Source organism: Camponotus vicinus, unplaced genomic scaffold (assembly GCF_025532165.1).
Source record: "Camponotus vicinus isolate PSW18456_S1 unplaced genomic scaffold, iyCamVici1.0 SCAF_10, whole genome shotgun sequence".
Lineage (NCBI taxonomy): Eukaryota > Metazoa > Arthropoda > Insecta > Hymenoptera > Formicidae > Camponotus > Camponotus vicinus.
In genome coordinates, this window is record NW_028141946.1 from 1,563,105 (window position 1) to 1,572,977 (window position 9,873).

The 9,873-nt window shown below is 30.8% G+C and overlaps 1 protein-coding gene across 1 annotated transcript; it reads left to right on the forward strand.

Moving 5' to 3' along the window:
• The first annotated feature begins 820 nt into the window (after nucleotides 1-820).
• LOC145960593 (uncharacterized) lies at nucleotides 821-5,110 on the forward strand. Its single transcript, XM_083080171.1, has 3 exons — nucleotides 821-3,497; nucleotides 3,778-4,224; nucleotides 4,556-5,110. Exons 1-2 carry the CDS (start codon nucleotides 2,792-2,794, stop codon nucleotides 4,203-4,205), a joined length of 1,134 nt encoding a protein of 377 aa, XP_082936297.1. The 5' UTR covers nucleotides 821-2,791; the 3' UTR covers nucleotides 4,206-4,224; nucleotides 4,556-5,110.
• Nucleotides 5,111-9,873: the final 4,763 nt, after the last annotated feature.

A 9,873-nucleotide genomic window follows, 5' to 3' on the forward strand; every position in this document is an offset into this window, starting at 1 on the left:
TATGTATATATTATAATATATGTATATATTTTATATTACATAATTAAATATAATGATAAAATAAAATTATTATATAATTAATATAATATATGTATATAATATATTATAACATATGTATATATTGCATATTATATTATATATAATACATATATTAACTTGAAATTATAATAGCTAGCCTGCATACAAATTGTTTTTTCAAACTGTTAAAAATAATCTTTATAAGTTTATCGTCTCTATAAGTTATTTGTGAACAAAAAATTTGGGATATGTTGCATAAATGTAGGTTGAAAGATATGTTGGAGCAACTAAAAATAAGGTTTCAGTCCAAAAATTCTCGAAGGTCTATTATATTAGTTCCGGTTATTTGCTTCGTTTAAAGTGAAAGTTTTACAACTTATTGTCATCAAGAACAATGAGATTTTTTTCTATGAAAATTCTCAGCTTCGTCCTTAGACCTTGGACTTGGCTTTGTATTTGCCGACAATAGACCGTTTTATTATTAGACCAATGGGCAGACATATGACACATTGTAAAGATTACCTGGTATAACTTAAAATAAGAAATAAACGTAAACGGTTTTTTTTTCGTAAAATAGAAAAAAATATAACACTTATAAAAATGTATATTTTGATTATAAGCTAGGGAGAAAACTCGTAAGAAATAAAGATACATTTGGAAAATTTCAAGGCTGTCGTTCAGGTCATTATTAATGTCCATCGTGTCAAAGACAAGACCTCACAAGACGATGCAATCCAATACAAAATAAAAGAAAGTTTAAAGATTATATTAATCACGAAATATATTTCTCTCGCGTAAAAATATAAATGTATATATAACATAATTTATTGCAATCAAATGTAGCAATTAAAAAAAATTTAATTATTAATAATGATAATTTTTATATTTTAACTTTCTTCTCTCTTACATAACGTATCATACATCGGTGTTGCCAGCGAAAATAAAGTCAGTATAGCTAAAATCATTAGGAAATGCTCGCAAAAAATATAAATGTATATATAACATAATTTATTGCAATCAAATGTAGCAATTAAAAAAAATTTAATTATTAATAATGATAATTTTTATATTTTAACTTTCTTCTCTCTTACATAACGTATCATACATCGGTGTTGCCAGCGAAAATAAAGTCAGTATAGCTAAAATCATTAGGAAATGCTCCCAACTCTGGAACCCTCGTCCCTTCCCACAAGTATCGGCCATCGAGGATTATTATTTATTGCTATCGGCTAACGCAGAACGCATTTCGCATCCATGCGCGTGAGAGCGCGAGGCGTTCTTCTGACATCCTCTGATTCGCCATGTACGCCTAAACTCGACCGCATACGTGTGTAACGTGTGTTACGTGTGTGCGCGTGCAGACGCGTGTCCGTTCAGCCGTTTAGAATCCCCGTAGGTTTGGTCACCACTTCGAACGCATCATTAATCACTTTTTTTCGGACGCTCTTTGCTATTTATAGTTTGTCCGTGAGGCCGTCTATTATCTTCCGTTAAGGATAATTATTCTCGAACTGTTCTTTTAACCCTATCGTGACGCCTTGTCCATCGTGTTTAATCAATACGTCTCACTTAAGCATCCTAGTACTTTCTTGTTTAAATCACGACTTTGTGATCGACGGAATCTCTTGGCTAAGTATATTTGTAAATACTGGTAACGCGTTTACAGTGATCTCTTGGTTAAAGACTTGTTTTCGTGACCTGATTAACCGATAAACATAGAGGTACATTTACATTCGTTATACCTGTTAGTGTTCTAACTTTTAAATTATAATCAAAGTATAGAATCGAGAGTATATGTGTGCGCAATTTTTTAATCAAGAGGAAAGAAAATCGAGCCAGATCGAACTATGAACAGGAAAGAAGATATCTCAAGGTTACTTTAGGAGAAAAAAATTAACTAATGAAGAGATTTATCTCATAGAAATAGCGAGAGCCAATTTCAAATCGACGTGTGCAGGATCAATGACCCTGCGAGCAAAGATGTCCCATACGTGCACATGGCACCGTGCATTGTGCGAGGTCGCGTTGGAAAGAGGGAGGAAGGTAGGGAAGCCAACGTAGATTTTGTGTCAATAGTATTAATAGTGGGAGGGGACTGTGGCACGAGCAGCAGATCAAAAATCGAATGTATATTCGGGGGTGGCCTTAACAGTGAATGAAGAGGCAGCTGACAGAGGCTGAGCCCCCCTGCGATACCTCGGATAGAGGCCGACCGAGAGACCGTGCGGACTTTTGCCAAGGGTAGCGCATGCCCCCCCACCTTCGCCAAAGGACCCTATTCTGCGTGGTGCAGTGTTACAGTGCAAGTTCGTTTGTGATTTTCGGTATAGCGTAACCCCCGCCTCTTCTCTCTTCCCTTTTAGAACCAAAGGACAAGCCTGAAAGCTACGGAAAACCAGACGAGCAAACCATTTGCTTTTCGGTTCGGTTACACTGTGTACCGTACCAAAAAGAAAAGACTGCAGTATCAGTTTTACGTAGCTTTCGGTATCGACGCGTGCGGACTAAACGTGTGAGTATAAAACTCTGCATCAAGTTTACCTGGTTATTCGTGACAATAATGTGATTTCAGTGTACCAGCGATCGAAATAAATTTGTTGCAGTAAACTCAATTTCGTGAATAAAAACGAAAGCATTTATGCATACTCGTGGGCGTGTGTAATAATGTATAGTGCGCGTGTAGTGTGTGTATGCGTGTAATGTGTGTGCGCGTGTATGCGCGCGCGCACGTTTGTAAATTGCTGTGATATTATATATATATTTATATAACAATATGCAGTCAATACCGGACAACTATTGGGAAAATTGTTTGAGCAAGGAAGATTTCTCTTTCGCATTTCAAAACGAGTCACTTCAGTCATTTCAACAGTCAATACATGATTCACTACATCGTCCACCATACCAGCCAACACATCCGCCAACACATCCGCCAACACATAATGAACCATCGTACCATACACTTCAGAAGCCGCCAAGCCAACAAACACACCTAAACTTACTTCACCCTGTGCAACGATTTGAAGAAAAATCATCCATACTGAGGACGGTTCTAACGCATGATAGGAAACCTCCAGCAGCAAATTACTATACAAATCCAGACAATTATTCACCGACTATCAGTACTAACAATCGAAACGTTTCGCGCGATTGGGAAACGTTCTCGTCCTCATCATCTAGTCAAATATCGCCGACGATTGCCGAGAACCAATTCAACGCACAGGAGGCGTATCGGCAACAGCAAATTCCTTATGAACAAAATTACACCGATCATGCCGGCAGTTGCAATACTCCGATTTCCATGTCAAGTCGATTAAGAATGCAGGCCTTACATCTCCAAAACACATACTTACAACAGGAAACGAATTGCAATAACAACAACAATAACAAACCAAGAAATAGACACAGAGATATAAATAACAGACACAGATTTTCTCCTCACGAAAGCCTCCCATCGTTTGCATGGGTAAATAGAACTAACGGTAAGCCAGTTACTCTAATATAGTGTGTGTTGCATATATATTATTATACAAGAAGCAACAAAAATTCGTGTTTTATAAATAATTTGTAGTTTCCATTTTTCATATCTATTTTGTATTTATACAAAAAATAATAGAAATGACGTGGAAAATATTTAGCAGCTACAATATCAAATTATTATTCAATTTTAATATATCAAATTATTATTTAATTTTAATACATATATATAATATATATAAGTCACACACATAATTTGTAACATCACACATATATATGTTATAGTTTCAAATCAAGTAACCGGAATCGAACAGAAACGCACAAGGCAGACCTATACACGGGAACAGACTTTAGAATTAGAGAAAGAATTCTATACCCATCAATATGTCTCGAAGCAGCGTCGCGAAGAGCTATCTCAACAACTACATTTGACAGAAAGGCAAATCAAAATTTGGTTTCAAAATCGGCGAATGAAAAGTAAGAAAATGAAAGGTGAATCACAAAATGACGTCTCTTCATCTACGGCCGCATCAATAAATGATTCGAGAATCGATATGACAGCGATTCAACAAGAACAAACATTAAATGTCTCACAACAGCTGCAATCGCAACCAATTCTGCAACAATATGGAGGAGCATATCAGGATTATCTTAACATGCAACCTTATCAGCAAGATCCGCTATCTCTACTGCAATATCACAGTGATCTTTGAAAATAATAAAAATATCCAGGTAAAATATAATTCTTCACGTAAAAATTGAATTTATAAATTTATCTTAGCGAATATTAGAGCAATTATTTCGAATTCTTGATTGGTACACTCTCGTAATTATTTTAATAAATAAATTATAATAGATTCTTTAAACACCATTAATAAAAAACTCTTGGCAGATATTGTTGAACGCGTTCACCTATAATGTAGACAAGGAAAGACGGAATCACATAATTATTAAATATTGTAGTAATAATTTATTAATACGTTAATATTCATATCTGAAGATTAATATAACACGCATGCTGGACTTTTTACACTTCATAAAATTCAATATTCAATGATTACAGGGAACTGTTGCAATAACGATCACAATGTAGCCAGGTAAGACTTACGTCGGCGTTTTGAAGTCATTCGAAGTAACCTTCAGAAACGCAGTATGTCGAACTCGGAACACAGTTGGTCCTTCACGCCGGTTCGTAAAGAGGGAATGCCGCGACGACCGAGATCGGGGCAGCTGACCTTGCATCACTATGATTTATAGCCGAGCGAAACAACAAGCGTTCTACAACTCAGGTATCAAAAAAGCTCGGCCGTTCACACTGCATTTTCTTCGAAACATTCTTTTAATAATATTACATTTTACGGGGAAATATTTGCACACGTCATTCTCGAAAATATTTGGACACATAATACAAAATTCACAAACAATTTGATTAATGAACGAATATTCACATTTGGCAGCTCGTTATCGCTTAACTTATTAGCTGTATTTTAGAACAGTTTATATTTTTTTATTTAAAAGTTTATATAACTGACTAAATTAAAATCATGCATATCTCGTTTTTATTAAATGCAAATATTATTATTCATCCTATAAAGAAATATCATATTTGAAAATGACATTAATATAAAAAATTATTATACGCACAAAATTAATTGTATATTACTAAATCATTGTGTAATGTGAATAATTTGTAAATAATAATGAAATGATACAAGTGATACAGCTATGTATAATAACAAGTTAAAGAAATATGTACATGATTTATATTTTATTAATATTGTATATATACTATAGCTATATACATATACATATATATATATTAAAATTGTACATAAATAAATATATATGTATATAATAATCACTCTGGTCTTGGAAAATTAAAAATTAAAATCTGTGCTAATATACTTGCTTTACATGCAATAGATAACGAGCAGAAAGAAGGCCAAAAAATGTTGATTATAGAATAGTAATATATAAATAAACTAACAGTAATATATAGGTAAATTAATTTCTTTCTCTTTAATTTTTTGTGTCATTTTCTCTTCATTCGATCAAATAGAAAAAATGGCGTAATTTGTTTGCTTACAATCATTAATGTAATTATCTAATCTTAAAAAAGCCAATATTTTTGGAATATAAAACAGAAAATCAAAGTTAAGATTCCGATTAATTAATGTTTGATTAATGTACATAATCAAATTGAAAATTGCATTTGAAGAAAAATATTCTTTGAAACGCTTTTCTTAATTTACATATTTTTTCTATTGATCAAATAAAGAGAAAATGACAAAAAAATTAAATAAAAAGAATAGTAATTTTAGAAAAAATTATTATTTCTTATTTTAATTTATTAAAATTTACTAAAGATTATTTCTTAAAAATCGAATCTGCGTTATATAATACAAGTAATTGTAAATAAATGAAGAGAACATGTTTCTTTTGTAAAGAGAACATGCTTCTATTTCATTTATGTACGCATGCCGAAAAAATTTTGTTATAAATTTTGTTAATGTATAAAAAAACAAATTATACAATTAGAAACAAAATTATTTAATTATTAATTAGAAATAATTATATTTAATAATTATGTCATTAATAGTAATATTCTTTGGTTTCAACGAAATAAATTTCATAGAAGTATATTTATCATAAAAAAATGTAAAAAAATTTTTAAAAATATTCAATACGAGAAATAGTGAAAAACTTTACATTTACTGGAAATCGGATTAATAATTTGATTATTTTTTTTGACTATTTTTGCTCACTTAATTTTAATATTATTTATTTCATTAAAAAATTAAATTTTAATCTTTCTAATAAATATTATAGTCAATGTATTAATAGATTGATATGATGAGATATATTGATATGATTGAATGATTGTGATATATGAAAAATAAATTGCAGTTTTGAATTAATTACCATCAAACATGAACGAACAACAAATTTCATGCAAATTCATATCTTTTATTTCTTTATACTTTTCATCTTCAATCTCATGGAATAATTGACATAATTTTTATTTACGAATAACATTTAACATTTTTACTCTTATACATTTAGATTAAAAATTTCTTTGAGATACTTTGTTATAAACGTAACTCTATATATATATATATATATATATATATATATATATATATATATATATATATATATATATATGTATATATATATATATATATATATATAAAATATGTTATAATATGTTATAGTATATTATATAATAAAATATAATTAAGTAATTCATTAAAATTTGTGACACAACACACAAAATAAAAAATACAAACATCACAATACATACTGCGCTTTTTATTTCTTGCACCATACTGGAGAAGCTTGTATAGTTAAATATTAATGGTATATTATGTATATATAGCTATGTCTCATCATCAATATTTACTCTCTCTCTCTCTCTCTCTCTCTTTGTAATTATTTATAACTGCACATTCTTCAAATGTAGAAAGCTCTTGAATTTTTATAATATAAAACTGTTATATTATTTTGTATATATAAAACACAGTATAACAAAATTCGGAAAAAAGAATTATTGTTTTGAAAAAAAAAACCACTTAAAACGTTAAAAAAAGAAGGACGCCTATCCACGCACGTTTCACGCTTTCAACCATCTTGTTCCGTGTGAACAGCGCAGCTGCATAGCTATCCTCCCCACTCCACATCTTCCTTTCCTTCCTCTGTCTCTCTCTTTCTCTCTGTCTCTCTTTCTCTTCCTTTCTCTATTCATCTCCCAAATTCTAAGATTTTAAGCTTGTCGAATGGCAAGTTAGTTGCGTCTCTAATCTTATGCAACTATGTATACTACTAGATATATTATTTTTTAATCATAAATTTGAAAATATTTTCAATCCATCTTTGAAAAATTTTACTTTTCTCACATTAGAATTATTATAGAGAATAATTCTGTTTTGTTTACATTTAATGTTAAGCACTCCTAATATATTTAATAACAATTATTACTTAATTAAAATTTTTTCTGGAAAATTATTGTAATATAAATTTTAATTATATATACATATATAATTAAATACATATTTAATTATATATACATATATAATATATACATATATTTATATACATAATATTAAATACATATTTAATTATATATACATATATAATTAAAAAATATTAATTTTAAAATTATAATATATATCTTACACATTAATTATTATAAAAATTACATAAGTATATTAAGATTAGAGTTTGACAAAGAAACCAGTAATATAACAAATCAACAAATTGCTTGCTTAACCCAATCAGATAACTACCGAGATTTTGCATACCTGACAGATAAATAAATACTTATATACTAATATGATATTTTCAATGAATTATCAAATTATTAATTTTTAAATGCTGACATGTTAACTTAATTGTCACATATTTTGCTAGGACTGATTTATTTATGATCTAATATCAATTTGCTTATTATTCAATTATATTTCCACAAGTACACGCACTACATAGACATCTGGATACCTGCAAAAACTGATGTTCACCCAAGGTTATAAGCAGGAATACAATTATGCATTTGTTACCTGGTTTCCTTCCCAAACTCCAATCCTAATATGTCTTAATTAATATACGTTATTTAAAAAATTCGTAGATTTTAATTTATATTATTTTTTAAATATAATAAATAATATACAAGATATATATACATATATATTAGATAGAAGGAGTCGCAGTAAATGTGTATTTATATATATATGAGCGCGTGAAATTATTTTTAATTTTCTCGGAAAGTTCGAATATTACAATAATTTTACAAGCGTTGCACTAGGATGCATTCTCAGGCAAACGAAAGAACTTATGAAAGAGAAGATAGGTTGTTCGCGAAATGGTCGAAGATTTGGGCGAAAACGAAAAGAGAGGGGGAAGAGGATGGAAACAGGGGGCTGAGAAAGGTTTGTATGGCAATGTGTAGGTAAACCTACATTGCAGAACGCACCCCCAGGAGGGACGGCGGCAACGAGAGTGAACCCCGAGTTTGCAGGGGTTGGACAGAGAAAGCGAGGGTCGATATTGTGCTTGACAGATAGTTTCCCATAGCTCCGACAATCCATCATGGCCGGCACGCGGATACGTATTGGTTTTTGTGCAACGCGTCTTAGCTGTGAACCTCGAATTGAATATATTTTTTTCTCTGCCAATCCTCTTGCGTAAAATTTGTTTTCGCGTACTGTGAAAAATTTTAGAAGAGAAGAAAGAGAGAGAGGAGAAAAGAGGAAGATGAAAAAATATACATAATAATTAAATAATCTGTTATAAATTTACATATAAATGTACATACACGTACATGCACACATACACGGGCCATTTGATTTACAAGAGATGAAAGGAATGCAAACTTATTCTCCCAACTAATATAAAATTATAAATTTTGAGTTATTTTACATTATGATATTTCACATTAATTATAATTGCAAATTTGCAGTCTATTAACATAATTTTAATTAAAACTCTTATATCATCTAGTATTCGATTATTTGAATATTCATTAGAATTGGGATTTAATGTCAAGATTTAAATCTTGAATGTCCGAATGCTTTTTCTCCATTGCATAAATACGTAAAATATTATTAATCATCGAATATAAATTGCCAGAATAATCTGCTAATCCTAAAACCGATAAATTTCACACGTATGTACATGCGAAAATATGCTCAATATATAATTACATTTTTACTCTTGTCTATATGTATGTATTTTATTTTTAAAATTTATTTTTATCCCCTTACGCGCAAATCTTTTATCATATATATTCTTTAATTGAACAAATATATAATCTACCTTTGTATTAGCTGCGATGCATTATCAATTCATAGCGCGTATCGCGCACAGAACTGTGCGTAAACCGGTTACGGATGCTTCGGAATCTTAATTTGATAATTACAATTGCCTCGGTTCGATCCATTAAATTCGTGATTATTGAACGGATGATGACACAGATTATATGGCTCTCCGACGGGAAAGTCCTGTCACGAGCAATCTTTATAAACCCACGTGTGTGACGTTGACGCAAAATAATGTAGCGATAGTATCAGCCACCTAGAGAATCGATATTAGAGTTCTTACTATTCGACTTATTTATTTGTGACGTCACATTATTAATTTGCAATTGCCCGGAGGTCGAACATTTATAGATGACTCGAATCATTCTTCTCGTATATGATTGAAACCTAATTTCAATGATAATAATTGCTTCGACGGAGTCATCGACCCGTTGACACTGAATGGATGATGGTGGGGTAGATTATAGCAGAAAAGAGAGAGAGAGGAGGGAGGCGTACGGGTGCATAAACCATCCTGCGAATTACCGAGAGAAAGCATAACAGATACACGTGTCTTGGCGGCTCCGCT

Bases quoted from the DNA above. Each gene is read 5' to 3' on its own strand.
- LOC145960593 (XM_083080171.1), top strand. From the start codon at position 2,792: ATGCAGTCAATACCGGACAACTATTGGGAAAATTGTTTGAGCAAGGAA. The intron at 3,498-3,777 runs GTAAGCCAGTTA...TATATGTTATAG, and splicing joins ATGGGTAAATAGAACTAACG to TTTCAAATCAAGTAACCGGA.